At 44.0% G+C, this 18,677-nt stretch overlaps 1 protein-coding gene across 1 annotated transcript in view; it reads left to right on the forward strand.

Moving 5' to 3' along the window:
• Positions 1-567: 567 nt before the first annotated feature.
• TM9SF4 (transmembrane 9 superfamily member 4) overlaps positions 568-18,677 on the forward strand; it is a 37,662-nt gene continuing 19,552 nt past the window's right edge. Inside the window, exon 1 of the mRNA XM_077253102.1 lies at positions 568-689. Coding sequence (XP_077109217.1) covers positions 675-689 — 15 coding nt within the window. The 5' untranslated portion in view covers positions 568-674. The remainder of the gene's footprint in view (positions 690-18,677) is intronic.

The following is an 18,677-nucleotide window of genomic DNA, read 5'->3' on the forward strand; positions in this document are numbered from 1 at the left end:
TTGGAGGGCTAGTGGGGCCATTAGAGTGTGGATGGTTGTATTGGGGCCACCATACTTTGCTGGGAGGGTTGATGGGGGTACAGTAGGTTCATCACACCATGTGTGTGGAGGGTACTGTGGAAGAATTCACTGTGGGGGTATCATACTGTGTTTCGGGGGACACTATAGCTGACATACTTTATACATGAAAGTGGAGTCTAGGGCTTCAATAGGAGAATGACTTTGTATGGACTGTATGGTTTTGATATATGGTCTTCTGTCACCCCGCCAAATATTAAGGTTATTTTTGGGGGTGTGGGGGCCAGACAGAACTTTTGCTCTGGGGCCCCATGATTTCTATGTAAGGCCCTGGTGCCAGCGCCTGGATATCATCCATCAGACTGGAGCAGAGGGCACATGTGCTGAACGGAACGAGTTCCTGCCAGGAGATACATGGGGTCGGTGACAGGGAGTAACGGCGGTCGTGTGGCGCCAGGGTCTCGGGTCAGGGGGCGATGGCCGGCTCCAGCATGTGAACACCGGGAGACGTCTGTGCACGATGCGGAGCCTCTCATCAATTTACATAACACATTTAAGGCGCAATTCCAGAGGACTCCGGTTCCCATGGCAATAAACTACAGTAGTCAAGGGACTGGTCACTTCCGTTTACGTCACCAGGGACACGTGGATCCAAGATGGCGGCCGTTGCGGTAAGTGTTAGAGTCGGTGTCTCCGTCGGATTTAGGGTTCGGGGGGAAGGAGAGATAAACGGACGGGGAGCAAGGGGGCTGAGGAGGCGACACCGCGGCCGGCGGAGAGGATGGAGAAGAAAGCGGAACCGGAAATAAAGCTGAGGGGCCTGTGTCCCGGAAGTGGGGACCTCCTGCCCCCCGTCTTATAGAATGGCATTATCTGGGTGTATCTCACCAAAGCACTACGTGGGAGAGACCCCCACCCACATTCTTGTATAGGAGATACATTCCAGCCATACTATTATATAGGAGAGACCCCCCATCATTACTATTATATAGGAGAGACCCCCCATCATTACTATTGTATAGGGGAGACCTTCCGTCCTTACTATTATATAGGAGACCCCCCCACATTATTGTATAGGAGAGACCTTCCTTCCTTACTATTATATAGGGGAGACCCCACCCACATTATTGTATAGGAGATACATTCCAGCCATACTATTATATAGGGGAGACCTTCTTTCCTTCCTATTATATAGGAGAGACCCCCACCCTCATTATTGTATAGGAGAGACCTTCCTTCCATACTATTATATAGGAGAGACCCCCCATCATTACTATTGTATAGGGGAGACCTTCCAGCCATACTATTATATAGGAGAGACCCCCACCCTCATTATTGTATAGGAGAGACCTTCCTTCCATACTATTATATAGGAGAGACCCCCTCCCTCATTATTGTATAGGAGAGACTTTCCATCCATACTATTATATAGGAGAGACCCCCCATCATTACTATTGTATAGGGGAGACCTTCCAGCCATACTGTTATATAGGAGAGACCCCCACCCTCATTATTGTATAGGGGAGACCTTCCTTCCATGCTATTATATAGGAGAGACCTTCCTTCCATACTATTATATAGGAGAGACCCCCACCCTCATTACTGTATAGGAGAGACTTTCCTTCCATACTATTATATAGGAGAGCCCCCCACCCTCATTATTGTATAGGAGAGACCTTCCTTCCATACTATTATATTGGAGAGACCCCCCATCATTACTATTGTATAGGAGAGACCTTCCAGCCATTCTATTATATAGGAGAGACCCCCACCCACATTATTGTATAGACGAGACCTTTCTTCCATACTATTATATAGGAGAGACCCCCACCCACATTATTGTATAGGAGAGACCTTCCTTCCATACTATTATAGGAGAGACCCCCACCCACATTATTGTATAGACGAGACCTTCCTTCCATACTATTATATAGGAGAGACTCCCACCCACATTATTGTATAGGAGAGACCTTCCAGCCATACTATTATATAGGAGAGACCCCCCCCCCCATCATTACTATTGTATAGGGGAGACCTTCCAGCCATACTATTATATAGGAGAGACCCCCCCCCCATCATTACTATTGTATAGGGGAGACCTTCCAGCCATACTATTATATAGGAGAGACCCCCCCCCCATCATTACTATTGTATAGGGGAGACCTTCCAGCCATACTATTATATAGGAGAGACCCCCACCCTCATTATTGTATAAAGGAGACCTTCCATACTATTATATAGGAGAGACCCCCCCCCACCCTCATTATTGTATAGGGGAGACCTTTCTTCCATACTATTATATAGGAGAGACCCCCCCATCATTACTATTGTATAGGGGAGACCTTCCAGCCATACTATTATATAGGAGAGACCCACACCCTCATTATTGTATAGGAGAGACCTTCCTTCCATACTATTATATAGGAGAGACCCCCCATCATTATTGTATAGGAGAGAACTTCCTTCCATACTATTATATAGGAGAGACCCCCCATCATTATTGTATAGGAGAGACCTTCCTTCCATACTACTATATAGGAGAGACCCCACCCTCATTATTGTATAGGAGAGACCTTCCTTTCGTACTATTATATAGGAGAGACCCCCACCCTCATTATTGTATAGGAGAGACCTTCCTTCCGTACTATTATATAGGAGAGACCCCCTCCCTCATTATTGTATAGGAGAGGCCTTCCTTCCATACTATTATATAGGAGAGACCCCCCCCCCCCACATTATTGTATAGGAGAGACCTTCCTTCCATACTATTATATAGGAGAGACCCCCCATCATTACTATTGTATAGGGGAGACCTTCCTTCCATACTATTATATAGGAGAGACCCCCACCCTCATTATTGTATAGGAGAGACCTTCCTTCCATACTATTATATAGGAGAGACCCCCACCCACATTTTTGTATAGGAGAGACCTTCCTTCCATACTATTATATGGGAGAGACCCCCCCTCCATCATTACTATTGTATAGGGGATTCCTTCCATCCATACTATTATACAGGGAATCTGTCACCTTGGAAAACACTTTCCACCTACAGATATAGGGGTAATCTGCAGGTAAATAGTGATACAACTCACCCTGGCCACCTTACTTAAAGTGCAGCTACTGGGAGAAAATGAACTTGTATCCTCCTGGCAGCAGCCAACTTTTAGTCATAGAAGCTTACATGAAGCTGCTACATTCAGCACTTCCTATTCTGTGAGCGGCGGATGTAAGCACACCCCAGTATTGTGAATGGCAGCCACCTCTGAAGAGCGTCTGTGTAGAACGAGTGGACACAGTATCGGAGCCACCGCCTCCTATGTAATGAGCCATGATTGTATACGCTCCGTGTCTGCCCATATGACTGAAAAACGGCAGCTCCCAGGGGAAATGTTTATTTTCTCCCGGTACATACACTTTCAGTAAGGGGGCTGGACTGTATTGTAATGCTTTTTACCTGCAGATTAACCCTCTGTCTGTAGGTAAATGGCATTTTTTTCTGATGTCACAGGTTCCCTATACTGTTTAGTAAGGGATTCCAATATTTCTCTCCATATTGCATATATACTTTGTTACAACTCCTATAATCATATTTTGTCTTTAAAACATCTGTCTGTAAGCAAAATGCTGTTAAGCGTTATACGGTGGTATTCTTGTACATAGAAGCAGTATTATAATAACTATATTCTTGTACATAGGAAGCAGTATTATAGTAGTTTATATTCTTGTACATAGAGGGCAGTATTATAGTAGTTATATCCTTGTACATAGGGGGCAGTATTATAGTAGTTATATTCTTGTACATAGGGGGCAGTATTATAGTACTTATATTCTTGTACATAGGGAGTATTATAGTAGTTATATTCTTGTACATAGAAGCAGTATTATAGTAGTTATATTCTTGTACATAGGGAGCAGTATTATAGTACTTATATTCTTGTATATAGGGAGCAGTATTATAGTAGTTATATTCTTGTACATAGGAGCAGTATTATAGTAGTTATATTCTTGTACATAGGGAGCAGTATTATAGTAGTTATATTCTTGTACATAGGAGCAGTATTATAGTAGTTATATTCTTGTACATAGGGGCAGTATTATAGTAGTTATATTCTTGTACATAGGAGGCAGTATTGTAGTAGTTATATTCTTGTACATAGGAGGCAGTATTATAGTAGTTATATTCTTGTACATAGGAGGCAGTATTGTAGTAGTTATATTCTTGTACATAGGGGACAGTATTATAGTAGTTATATTCTTGTACATATGAGCAGTATTATAGTAGTTATATTCTTGTACATAGGAGCAGTATTATAGTAGTTATATTCTTGTACATAGGAGCAGTATTATAGTAGTTATATTCTTGTACATAGGAGGCAGTATTATAGTAGTTATATTCTTGTACACAGGGGCAGTATTATAGTAGTTATATTCTTGTACATAGGGGCAGTATTATAGTAGTTATATTCTTGTACATAGGGAGCAGTATTATAGTAGTTATATTCTTGTACATAGGAGCAGTATTATAGTAGTTATATTCTTGTACATAGGGAGCAGTATTCTCTAATATATAAAGCTGAATGTGTGTATGTGTGTATGTATGTATGTGTGTATGTCCGGGATTGGCATCTGAACCGTCGCAGCTACAGCCACAAAATTTTGCACAGTCACACGTCTGGACCCCGAGAGCGTCATAGGCTATGTTGTGAGGTGAAATTTTAACCCCGCACTTTCCATTTCACCAAACAATTTTGCCCCTATCTACATAATGGGGAAAAAGTGAAAGGAAAAGTGTTGGAGGCGTCACAGCTACAGGCACAAAATTTTGCACAGTCACACGTCTGGACCCCGAGAGCGTCAAAGCTATGTTGTGAGGTGAAATTTTAACCCCGCGCTTTCCAATTCACCAAACAATTTTGCCCCTATCTACATAATGGGTAAAAAATGAAAGGAAAAGTGTTGGAGGCAAATTAACAGCTGCCAGATGTGAACAAGGGGGACTTAAAGAGTGAGAGCGATGGCGCCAAAGAGTATGTACCGTACAGTTGCTAAGGTGGGGCCCCGACATGGGATAATCACCACACCACCACGGGGATATGAACACACACAAAATGCGCCACACACTACCACGTGCTCGAACACATATACCACCCTCAGCGCACATTTCACCACACATACACCAACCTCGCCACATAAAAGTCGAAACACAAAAGTCGCCGCTCAAAACTCTCCACGCGCAAAACTCTCCACATGCAAAACTCGCCACACGTGCAAAACTCACCTCATGGAAAACTCATCTTATGGAAAACTCGCCACACGCAAAACTTGCACACGCGGAAAAATTGCCACATGCACAAAAGTTGCAACACATGCAAAAGTTGCCTCACACAAAACTTGCACATACTCAAAAGGCACCACACATAAAACTCGCCACGCGCAAAACTCGCCATGCGCAAAACTTGCTGCACACAACTTGCTACACTAACCTGTCACATGCAACTCGACACACAAAAGTTGCTACACGCATGTCGCCACACAACTCATCTCACAAAAGTCGCTACATGCATGTCGCCACACGCAACTCAACACACACAACTTGACACACGAAACTCGCCCTAAAACACACACAAGTCTGGTATTATCCTTCAAAAATAAAAATCTGATTAATAAGCAGACAAACTACAAGAGCAACAAATGTACCATATAGGAATCCGGCAGCTGTCAGTCACATGACCTGTCTATTATGTGTATGTTTGAGCTAATATATACTTTCAGGGGGGAGGGCTTACTGTTGGCTGGGGATTTATCAGGCTGCCAATTTAGCTTACAAATACTGAGGTAAAAATACTGACCAAATAACGTGTGAACGAGGTCTAATACAGGAGGAGATGACATACAGATATATACAATTTACAGGGGAGATGACACACAGGTATATACTATGTACAGGAGGAGATGACACACAGATATATACTATATACAGGAGAGATGACACACAGGTATATACTATATAGAGGAGGAGATGACATACAGGTACATACTACATACAGGAGGAGATGACATACAGGTATATACTATATACAGGAGGAGATGACACACAGGTATATACTATATACAGGAGCAGATTACCTACAGGTATATAGTATATACAGGAGGAGATGACATACAGGTATATGCTATGTATAGGAGGAGATGACATACAGGTATATACTATATACCGGAGGAGATGACACACAGATATATACTATATATAGGTGAGAGGACACACAGGTATATACTATATACAGGAGGAGATTACATACAGGTATATACTATATATAGGAGGAGATGATATACAGGTATATACTATATACAGGGGAGATGACACACAGCAGGTATATACTATATACAGGGGAGATGACATACAGGTATATACTATATACAGGAGATGACATACAGGTGTATACTATATATAAGGGAGATGACAAACATGTATATACTGAGGTGAAAATGAGAGGTGTGAGGTGAAAATAAAAAGTTGTGAGTGCAAAATGAGAGGAGTGAGGGAAAATAGTGGAGTGATCGGAAAATGACAGATGTGAGGTCGAAATGACAAGTGTTAGGGGGGAATGAGAGGAGTGAGGGGGAAAATGAGAGGTGTGAGGGGGAAAATGAGAGGTGTGAGGGAGAAAATGAGAGATGTGAGGGGGAAAATGAGAGGCGTGATGGGAAAATAAGAGAAGTGAGGTGCTATAACTAACCACAGATATTTACTATGCCCAGGCAATGCCGGGCTCTTCAGCTAGTAATAGTTATATTCTTGTATATAGGGAGCAGTATTATAGTAGTTATTTTCTTGTACATAGGAGCAGTATTATAGTAGTTATATTCTTGTACATAGGGAGCAGTATTATAGGAGTTATATTCCTGTACATAGGAGGCGGTATTATAGTAGTTATATTCTTTTACATAGGAGCAGTATTATAGTAGCTATATTCTTGTGCATAGGGAGCAGTATTATAGTTATATTCCTGTACGTAGGAGGCAGTATTATAGTAGTTATATTCTTGTACATAGGGGCAGTATTATAGTAGTTATTTTCTTGTACATAGGGGCAGTATTATAGTAGTTATATTCCTGTACATAGGGAGCAGTATTATAGTAGTTATATTCTTGTTCATAGGGGCAGTATTATAGTAGTTATATTCTTGTACATAGGAGGCAGTAATATAGTTACCGTATATTCTTGTACATAGGGGCAGTAATATAATAGTTATATTCTTGTGCATAGGGAGCAGTATTTTAGTAGTTATATTCTTGTACACAGTTGAGTGCTATGTGAGAAAACATCTCATAGCACTCGGCCCAGTGTTAATCTATGGGGCCGCTCACATCAGCTGTTTTTTTTTTTTCTCGTGTGTGTAAAATAGCAGTATGCTGCCATTGTATGTGTATATTGCCTGAGACTCGCCAATGCAAGCCTATGGGTGCGAGATAAACTTAGATACCACACGGACCTAGTGAATGCTGTCCAATTTCTACACACCGATGTCCTTTGAAAAGCCGGCAATTCATCTGCCGACTACAGTGAAACCACAGCTTGACAGGTTCGAATAGAATAAATGTATTCACGTAGAATACATAGATATATAGATGTCAGTGACACACACATATGTATGTGTATTACATAGAAGAACAGATGGCAATTCAGCAGCTACTTAGTGTAAAATCACAGCAGAAGCCGACAGGATAGAATAGATGGATTACATACAGTAAATACACATAGAATATATAGATGTCAGTGACCTATACAATTAGTACAGTGTGTGCATCTTACTGTAGATGTATTTAATTAATAAAAGATTATTTTTCTGAAAAAAATGGTGTGGGCTCCCACTTAATTTTCTTAACCAGCAGAGAGAAAGCTGACGGCTGGGGGCAGATGGGTATAGCCTGGGAAGGGGTGATACCCATGGAGTTTCCCAGGCTATTAATATCAGCTCATAGCTGTATACTTAGCCTTTACTGACTATTAAAATGGGGGACCCTAAAACCCTAAAAAAAATGACATGGGGTTCCCCTATAATTGATAACCAGCAAAGGCTATGCAGACAGCTGTGGGCTGATATTAATAGTCTAGGAAGGGGCCATGGATACTGGCCCCACCCAGGCTAAAAACATCTCTCATCTGCTCCAAAAAAGGCTCATCTCTAAGATGTGCTAATTCTGACACTTAGGGCTCATTTCGACATGCGAGGCACACGTCCGTATCTCGCATGTGGAAACCAAGCTCTGGCGCCGGCACTTTGGAGCGGAGCTGTGCAGCTCCATGTGTTCCTATGCGGCCGCACGCTCCGCTCTGGAGTGCCGGCTCCACAGCTTGGTTTCCACATGCGAGATACGGACGTGTGCCTCGCATGTGGAAATGAGCCCTTAGTCTCGCTCTCCCCACTTACCCTGTAGCGGTGGCATGTGGGGTGATAGTTGGGGCCGTGGGAAAATTTCCCACCGCACTCATGCTGACGTTACATAGAGTTCATTGGCTGTGAACTCGCAGGACCTCTCTGATGGCACAGCGAGCAGGAGAACTTTCTCACATTCGCGGTGCCCTCAGGCAGGGAATAGGAGTTCACAGGGAGACACTGATCACACGCTGCTCAGTGTCTCTGCTGAATGACAGGCTGTATGGTTGCATCATGCAACCGTCTAGATGTAGCAGAGATGGACCCGTCGTGGGATAAATGGATTAGCGGAATCTCTGCGGAAAGGTGAGTAATATTGTTGTTTTTTTTATTTTCAACTCTTTTGTAGATGACGAGGGCATCGAGGGAATGGGCTAGGTCGTAAGTATGGTTTAATTAAGATTTATTAAAGCAGTCTATATCATTTTTTCAATTAACCCCTTCATGACCCAGCCTATTTTGACCTTAATGACCTGGACGTTTTTTGCAATTCTTACCAGTGTCCCTTTATGAGGTAATAACTCAGGAACACTTCAACGGATCCTAGCGGTTCTGAGATTTTTTTTTTCATGACATAGTGGTAAATTTAGGTCGATAATTTTTGCGTTTAATTGTGAAAAAAATGGAAATTTGGCTAAAATTTTTAAAATTTCGCAATTTTCAACTTTTGAATTTTTATTCTGTTAAACAGAGTTATGTGACACAAAATAGTTAATAAATAACATTACCCACATGTCTACTTTACATCAGCACAATTTTGGAAACAAATTTTTTTTTTGCTAGGAAGTTATAAGGGTTAAAATTTGACCAGCGATTTCTCATTTTTACAACAAAATTTACAAAACCATTTTTTTAGGGACCACCTCACATTTGAAGTGACTTTGAGGGGGGTCTTTATGGCTGAAAATACCCAAAAGTGACACCATTCTAAAAACTGCACCCCTCAAGGTGCTCAAAACCACATTCAGGCTATGTTCACACGTTCAGGATTTCCATCCTTTTTTTTTCCTGACTGAAACTGCAGGTCTCTGCAGAAAACGCAGGTGCGTTTTTTGGTGCGTTTTTGGTGCGTTTTTGGTGCGTTTTTTGGTGCGTTTTTTAGTGCGTTTTTTGATGCAGTTTTGTCTGCAGATTGTCTGTTTGACAGAAATAAAGTTTACTGCAGTGGGGGGAAAAAAAAAAAAAAAATGATGTCATTTCCTTGTCCAACCCTTTTCTTCTTCCATCCTCCATTTTGGGACTAAACACCAAAATGAGTGGACGTGTTTTGAATGACAGCGCTCCGCGTTTTGCGCCGCATGCGTCACTGCAGCGCACGCATCCGGGCGCAGAGGACGCAGCAAGTTGCATTTTTGCTGCGTCCAAAATCAATCAAAAAAAGGACGCATGCGGCGCAAAACGCAGCGTTGTGCATGCGTTTTGCTGCGTTTTACTTTGCGTTGTGTGTTGCGGCGCCGACGCTGCGGCGCACAACGCAAATGTGAACATAGCCTAAGTGCCACGTATTTCAGTGCCACGTGCCACGTATTTCAGTGCCACGTGCCACGTATTTAAGTGCCACGTGCCACATATTTCAGTGCCACGTATCACGTATTTAAGTGCCACGTGCCACGTATTTAAGTGCCACGTGCCACGTATTTCAGTGCCACGTATCACGTATTTAAGTGCCACGTGCCACGTATTTCAGTGCCACGTGCCACGTATTTAAGTGCCACGTATTTAAGTGCCACGTGCCACGTATTTAAGTGCCACGTGCCACGTATTTAAGTGCCACGTGCCACGTATTTAAGTGCCACGTGCCACGTATTTCAGTGCCACGTATCACGTATTTAAGTGCCACGTGTTTCAGTGCCACGTATCACGTATTTCAGTGCCACGTATTTCAGTGCCACGTGCCACGTATTTAAGTGCCACGTATTTAAGTGCCACGTGCCACGTATTTAAGTGCCACGTGCCACGTATTTAAGTGCCTCGTGCCACGTATTTCAGTGCCACGTGCCACGTATTTAAGTGCCACGTATTTAAGTGCCACGTGCCACGTATTTAAGTGCCACGTGCCACGTATTTCAGTGCCACGTGCCACGTATTTAAGTGCCACGTATTTAAGTGCCACGTGCCACGTATTTAAGTGCCACGTATTTCAGTGCCACGTATCACGTATTTAAGTGCCACGTGCCACGTATTTAAGTGCCACGTGCCACGTATTTAAGTGCCACGTATCACGTATTTAAGTGACACGTGTCACGTATTTAAGTATCCACGTATCCCACGAAGATTTTCCATGGAGAACAGACACATCCAGAGATATGTCTGCTCTCCACGGATGCAGCAACACACTGACAGGAGCCATAGTTCCTGTCGGTGTGTCACTGCGCATGCGCGAGCGAGTTTACCGGCGGTCATTGACCCAGGCACTCTCGCTTAACGGCAGTGCTGCGTGGGAAAGTTCAACGCAGCTGTACTGCTGTTAACCGAGACGCCGGAGCCATTGAACTCCGGAACAGTACGCGATACACTGCTAGGAGCTTCGCTCCTGGCAGTGTATCGCCGGAGAGCAGGGGATCGGCGTGGGACACTCGTTTTATGGATTCTGCGGACAGGGAGTATGAATTTGGTTTATTATTTTTGGATTTTTTCCTGGAGGATCGAGGGCTTCGCCTACAAGTGTGCTGTTGGTGAGTATATACTCTGTGTTATGTGTTGTATGTACTGTGTGTCATGTATGTGTATTGTGTGTAGGTGTTTGGTGTAAACTTTACTATTGTGCTAAGTCGCCGGACACAGGGACAACTCTCCCATCCTAATACCGGATGGGAGTAGTAGTCCCATACGGCGACTTAGCACAATGGTGGCACTAGCGTCGCATGGGGACACACGCACACACACACACACACACACACACACACACACACACACACACACACACACACATACCAAATCAATCAAACGGCCGACACGATCCCCATGCGCCGGTATGCCTCCATGTCTCTCCGCCCACGCACTTCCGGCCCCGCACTTCCGCCGGCTTCCCCGCACTTCCTGCTGCAGCGGTTCTGCACATCAAACCGCAGTAAAACACGCAGATATATTTTTGATCTGCGTGTTTTACTGCGATTTTGACCTCACAATGGAGGTCTATGGGTGCAGAACCGCTGCGGTTCAGGAAGAAGAATTGACATGCTCCTTCTTTTTTCCGGGAGCTATTCAGCACGGCTTTTTTTTTAAATTTCCGGACCATGTGCACAGTGTGTCCTGTTTTCCATAGGGTACAGTGTACTGTACCCTGCATGGAAAACAGCTGCGGAACCGCAGCGGCAAAACCGCCGCGGTTCCGCGGTAAAAAACGCACTGTGTGAACATGGCCTCAAGAAGTTTATTAACCCTTCAGGTGCTTCACAGCAGCAGAAGCAACATGGAAGGAAAAAATGAACATTTAACTTTTTAGTCACAAAAATGATCTTTTAGCAGCAATTTTTTTTTATTTTCCCAAGGGTAAAAAGAGAAACTGGACCCCAAAAGTTATTGTACAATTTGTCCTGAGTACGCCGATACCCCATATCTGGGGGGAACCACTGTTTGGGCGCACGACAGGGCTCGGAAGGGAAGGAGCGCCATTTGACTTTTGAATGAAAAATTAGCTCCAATCGTTAGCGGACACCATGTCGCGTTTGGAAAGCCCCTGTGTGCCTAAACATTGGAGCTCCCCCACATGTGACCCCATTTTGGAAACTAGACCCCCCCAAGGAGCTTATCTAGATGCATAGTGAGCACTTTGAACTCCCAGGTGCTTCACAAATTGATCCGTAAAATTGAAAAATTACTTTTTTTTTCACAAAAAATTTCTTTTAGCCTCAATTTGTTCATTTCCACATGAGCAACAGGATAAAATGGATCCTAAAATTTATTGGGCAATTTCTCCTGAGTACACTGATACCTCACATGTGGGGGTAAACCACTGTTTGGGCACACGGCAGGGCTCGGAAGGGAAGGAGCGCCATTTGACATTTTGAATGAAAAATTAGCTCCAATCGTTAGCTGACACCATGTCGCGTTTGGAGAGCCCCTGTGTGCCTAAACATTGGAGCTCCCCCACATGTGACCCCGTTTTGGAAACTAGACCTCCCATGGAACTAATCTAGATGTGCGGTGGCCACTTTAAACCCCCAAGTGCTTCACAGAAGTTTATAACGCAGAGCCGTGAAAATAAAAAATCATTTTTCTTTCCTCCCAAAAAAATTTTTCAGCCTGCAATTTTTTATTTTCACAAGGGTAACAGGAGAAATTGGACCCCAATAGTTATTGCCCCGTTTGTCCTGAGTATGCTGGTACCCCATATGTGGGGGGGAACCACTGTTTGGGCACATGTCGGGGCTCGGAAGGGAAGTAGTGACGTTTTGAAATGCAGACTTTGATTAAATGTTCTGCGGGCGTCACGTTGCATTTGCAGAGCCCCTGATGTGCCTAAACAGTAGAAACCCCCCACAAGTGACCCCATTTTGGAAACTAGACCCCCCAAGGAACTTATCTAGATATGTGGTGAGCACTTTGAACCCCCAAGTGCTTCACAGAAGTTTACAACGCAGAGCCGTGAAAATAAAAAAATATTTTTCTTTCCTCAAAAATGATGTTTTAGCAAGCAATTTTTTATTTTCGCAAGGGTAACAGGAGAAATTGGACCCCAATAGTTGTTGCCCAGTTTGTCCTGAGTATGCTGGTACCCCATATGTGGGGGTAAACCACTGTTTGGGCGCACATCGGGGCTCGGAAGGGAGGGAGCACCATTTGACTTTTTGAATGCAAGATTGGCTGGAATCAATGGTGGCGCCATGTTGCGTTTGGAGACCCCTGATGTGCCTAAACAGTGGAAACCCCTCAATTCTAACTTCAACGCTAACCCCAACACACCCCTAACCCTAACCCCAACACACCCCTAACCATAACCCTAACCACAAGCCTAATCTTAACCCTATTTCCAACCCTAGCCCTAATTCCAACCCTAACCCTAAGGCTATGTGCCCACGTTGTGGATTCATGCGAGATTTTTCCGCACCATTTTTGAAAAATTTGCAGGTAAAAGGCACTGCGTTTTACCTGCGGATTTACCGCGGATTTCCAGTGTTTTTTGTGCGGATTCCTATTGAGGAACAGGTGTAAAACGCTGCGGAATCCGCACAAAGAATTGACATGCTGCGGAAAATACAACGCAGCGTTTCCGCGCGGTATTTTCCGCACCATGGGCACAGCGAATTTGGTTTTCCATAGGTTTACATGATACTGTAAACGTGATGGAAAACTGCTACGAATCCGCAGCCAAATCCGCACCGTGTGCTCGTAGCCTAATTCTAAGGGTGTGTGCACACGCAGCGTTTCCGCAGCTGCGGGTCCGCAGCAGTTTCCCATGAGTTTACAGTTCAATGTAAACCTATGGGAAACAAAAAACGCTGTGCACATGCTGCGGAAAAAACTGCGCGGAAACGCAGCGGTTTACATTCCGCAGCATGTCACTTCTTTCTGCGGATTCCGCAGTGGTTTTACAGCTGCTCCTATAGAAAACCGCAGTTGTAAAACCGCAGTGAAATCCGCAGAAAAACCGCAATAAATCCGCAGCGGTTTTGCACTGCGGATTTATCATATCCACTGCGGAAAAATCCGCAGAGGACCAGAATACGTGTGCACATAGCCTTACCCTAACCCTAGCCCTAACCCTTGGAAGATGGCGGCGCCCATGGAACAGACGGACGGACACCGGGAGGCTCGGTAAGTATGGGGGGGGGGGGGTTTCGGGGAGCGGACAGGCGGACGGAGGGGAGCGGAGCACAGGACGGAGGGCTGGGGAGGAGATTGGTGGCAGGGGGGGGGGGGGGGGCTTGGGGGGCAGATCAGGGTTTCCAGCCATGGCTGATGATATTGCAGCATCGGCCATAGCTGGATTGTAATATTTCACCACTTTTCATAGGTGAAATATTACAAATTGCTCTGATTGGCTGTTGCACTTTCACCAGCCAATCAGAGTGATTGTAGCCACGTGGGGGCAAAGCCACCCCCCCCTGGGCTATAGTACCACTCCCCCTGTCCCTGCAGATCGGGGAAATGAACCCTTTCAACCGATCTGCAGGGACGCGATCCCTCCATGATGCCACATAGGCGTCACAGGTCGTATTGGCACCGACTTTCATGACGCCTACGTGGCGTCACAGGTCGGGAAGGGGTTAAGGGACTTTATTCTGGTTGTCTGTGTTTTCACACAATTTCACTATGGGGTTAGTAATGGGTGCGTCTTATTGACGCCTCTCCATTACTAACTTCTGGGCTTGATGTCACCTGACAATACAAAGGTGAAATCAACCCCCCCAACTATCACCCCACTTGCCGCTGCTACAGGGCAAGTGGGAAGAGTGAGGCGAAGTGCCAGAATTGGCTCATCTTATAGATGCTCCTTTTCTGGGGTGGCTGCGAGCTGATGTTTTTAGCCTGGAAGGGGAGGGGGCAGTATTCATGGCCCCTTCCTAGGCTATTAATATCAGCCCACAGCTTTCTGCACAGCCTTTGCTGGTTAAAGGCTAAGTATACTGCTGTGAGCTGATATTTATAGCTTGGGAAGCTCAATGGGTATTGCCCCCTTCTCTGGATATAAACATCGGCCCCCAGCCGTCGGCTTTCCCTCTGCTGGTTAAGAAAATTATGCTGGAGCCCACACCATTTTGTTCAGAAAAATAATCTTTTATTAATTAAATACATGTACAGTAAGCTGCACACACACTGTTCTAATTTTATTTGTCACAATATCTACCTATTCTATTTGTATTTACTGCATGTAATCCATATCTTCTATCCTGTCAGCTGCTAGAGTGATTTTGCACTATGCGACTACTGAATTGTTGGCTTTTCTTCTATCTATCTATCTATCTATCTATCTATCTATATCTATATCTATATATATACACTCACCGGCCACTTTATTAGGTACACCTGTCCAACTTCTTGTTAACACTTAATTTCTAATCAGCCAATCACATGGCGGCAACTCAGTGCATTTAGGCATGTAGACATGGTCAAGACAATCTCCTGCAGTTCAAACCGAGCATCAGTATGGGGAAGAAAGGTGATTTGAGTGCCTTTGAACGTGGCATGGTTGTTGGTGCCAGAAGGGCTGGTCTGAGTATTTCAGAAACTGCTGATCTACTGGGATTTTCACGCACAACCATCTCTAGGGTTTACAGAGAATGGTCCGAAAAAGAAAAAAAATCCAGTGAGCGGCAGTTCTGTGGGCGGAAATGCCTTGTTGATGCCAGAGGTCAGAGGAGAATGGGCAGACTGGTTCGAGCTGATAGAAAGGCAACAGTGACTCAAATCGCCACCCGTTACAACCAAGGTAGGCCTAAGAGCATCTCTGAACGCACAGTGCGTCGAACTTTGAGGCAGATGGGCTACAGCAGCAGAAGACCACACCGGGTACCACTCCTTTCAGCTAAGAACAGGAAACTGAGGCTACAATTTGTACAAGCTCATCGAAATTGGACAGTAGAAGATTGGAAAAACGTTGCTTGGTCTGATGAGTCTCGATTTCTGCTGCGACATTCGGATGGTAGGGTCAGAATTTGGCGTAAACAACATGAAAGCATGGATCCATCCTGCCTTGTATGGAGCATCTTTGGGATGTGCAGCCGACAAATCTGCGGCAACTGTGTGATGCCATCATGTCAATATGGACCAAAATCTCTGAGGAATGCTTCCAGCACCTTGTTGAGTCTATGCCACGAAGAATTGAGGCAGTTCTGAAGGCAAAAGGGGGTCCAACCTGTTACTAGCATGGTGTACCTAATAAAGTGGCCGGTGAGTGTGTGTGTATGTATGTATGTATGTATGTATGTATGTATGTATGTATATATATATATATATATATATATATATATATATATATATATATATATATATATATATATATATATATATATATATATATATATATATATATATACACAGTGCCTACAAGTAGTATTCAACCCCCTGCAGGTTTACACATTTGGAATTAACTTGGCATTGTGACATTTGGACTGTAGATCAGCCTGGAAGTGTGAAATGCACTGCAGCAAAAAAGAATGTTATTTCTTTGTTTATTTTTTTTTTAAATTGGGAAAAGTTTTTTCAGAGGGTCATTTATTATTCAACCACCAGAATTCTGTTTGGTTCCCCTAAAGTATTAAGAAGTAGTTCAGGCACAAAGAACAATGAGCTTCACATGTTTGGATTAATTATCTCTTTTTCCAGCCTTTTCTGACTATTTAAGACCCTCCCCAAACTTGTGAACAGCACTCAAACATGGTCAACATGGGAAAGACAAAGGAGCATTCCAAGGCCATCAGAGACAAGATCGTGGAGGGTCACAAGGCAGGCAAGGGGTACAAAACCCTTTCCAAGGAGTTGGGCCTACCTGTCTCCACTGTTGGGAGCATCATCCGGAAGTGGAAGGCTTATGGAACTACTGTTAGCCTTCCACGGCCTGGACAGCCTTTGAAAGTTTCCTCCCGTGCCGAGGCCAGGCTTGTCTGAAGAGTCAAGGCTAACCCAAGGACAACAAGGAAGGAGCTCCGGGAAGATCTCATGGCAGTGGGGACATTGGTTTCAGTCAATACCATAAGTAACGTACTCCACCACAATGGTCTCCGTTCCAGACGAGCCCGTAAGGTACCTTTACTTTCAAAGCGTCATGTCAAGGCTCGTCTACAGTTTGCTCATGATCACTTGGAGGACTCTGAGATTGACTGGTTCAAGGTTCTCTGGTCTGATGAGACCAAGATCGAGATCTTTGGTGCCAACCACACACGTGACGTTTGGAGACTGGATGGCACTGCATACGACCCCAAGAATACCATCCCTACAGTCAAGCATGGTGGTGGCAGCATCATGCTGTGGGGCTGTTTCTCAGCCAAGGGGCCTGGCCATCTGGTTCGCATCCATGGGAAGATGGATAGCACGGTCTACCTGGAGATTTTGAACCAAGAACCTTCGCTCCTCCATCAAGGATCTTAACATGGGTCATCATTTCATCTTCCAACAAGACAACGACCCAAAGCACACAGCCAAGAAAACCAAGGCCTGGTTCAAGAGGCAAAAAATCAAGGTGTAGCAGTGGCCTAGTCAGTCTCCTGACCTTAACACAATTGAAAACTTGTGGAAGGAGCTCAAGATTAAAGTCCACATGAGACACCCAAAGAACCTAGATAACTTGTAGAAGATCTGCATGGAGGAGTGGGCCAAGATAACTCCAGAGACTTGTGCCAGCCTGATCAGGTCTTATAAAAGACGATTATTAGCTGTTATTGCAAACAAAGGTTATTCCACAAAATATTAAACCTAGGGGTTGAATAATAATTGACCCACACTTTTATGTTTAAAATTTATAAAAATTTAACTGAGCAACAAAACTTTTTGGTTTGTAAGATTTATGCATCTGTTAATAAATCCTGCTCTTGTTTGAAGTTTGAAGGCTCTAACTTATTTGCATCTTATTAAACCTGCTAAATCTGCAGGGGGTTGAATATTACTTGTAGGCACTGTGTGTGTATATATATATATATATATATATATATATATATATATATATATATATATATATATATATATATATATATATATATATATATATATATATATATATATATATATAAAATTGTCTAAGGCTAAGTGCACACGTTGCAGAATTGCCGTGGAAATTTCCGCGGCAATTCTGCAGCTCCTGCCGCGGGAATATCGCATGCGGAATTGGCATGCATATTCCTGCAGAAAACTAGCGTTTTGCAAGCATAATTAGCTTGCAGAATGCTAGCGTTTTCCAAGCGATCTGTAGCATCGCTTGGAAAACTGATTGACAGGTTGGTCACACTTGCCAAACATAGTGTTTGACAAGTGTGACCAACTTTTTACTATTGATGCAGCCTATGCAGCATCAATAGTAAAAGGTAGAATGTTAAAAATGATTTAAAAAAATGGTTATACTCACCTTCCACAAACAGCCTATCTCCTCAGTGGCTTCCATTCCTATAGATGGTGTGTGTGCAGGACCTGCGATGACATCGCGGTCACGTGACCGCGACGGCATCGCAGGTCCTTCACACACACCATCTATAGGAATGGAAGCGGCCACGTGCAGCGCTGAGAGGCGGGAAGGCTCCGGGGCCATCAGAGGGTGAGTATATCAAGATTTTTTATTTTAATTCT

The sequence above is a fragment of the Ranitomeya variabilis genome, chromosome 4 (assembly GCF_051348905.1).
Source record: "Ranitomeya variabilis isolate aRanVar5 chromosome 4, aRanVar5.hap1, whole genome shotgun sequence".
Lineage (NCBI taxonomy): Eukaryota > Metazoa > Chordata > Amphibia > Anura > Dendrobatidae > Ranitomeya > Ranitomeya variabilis.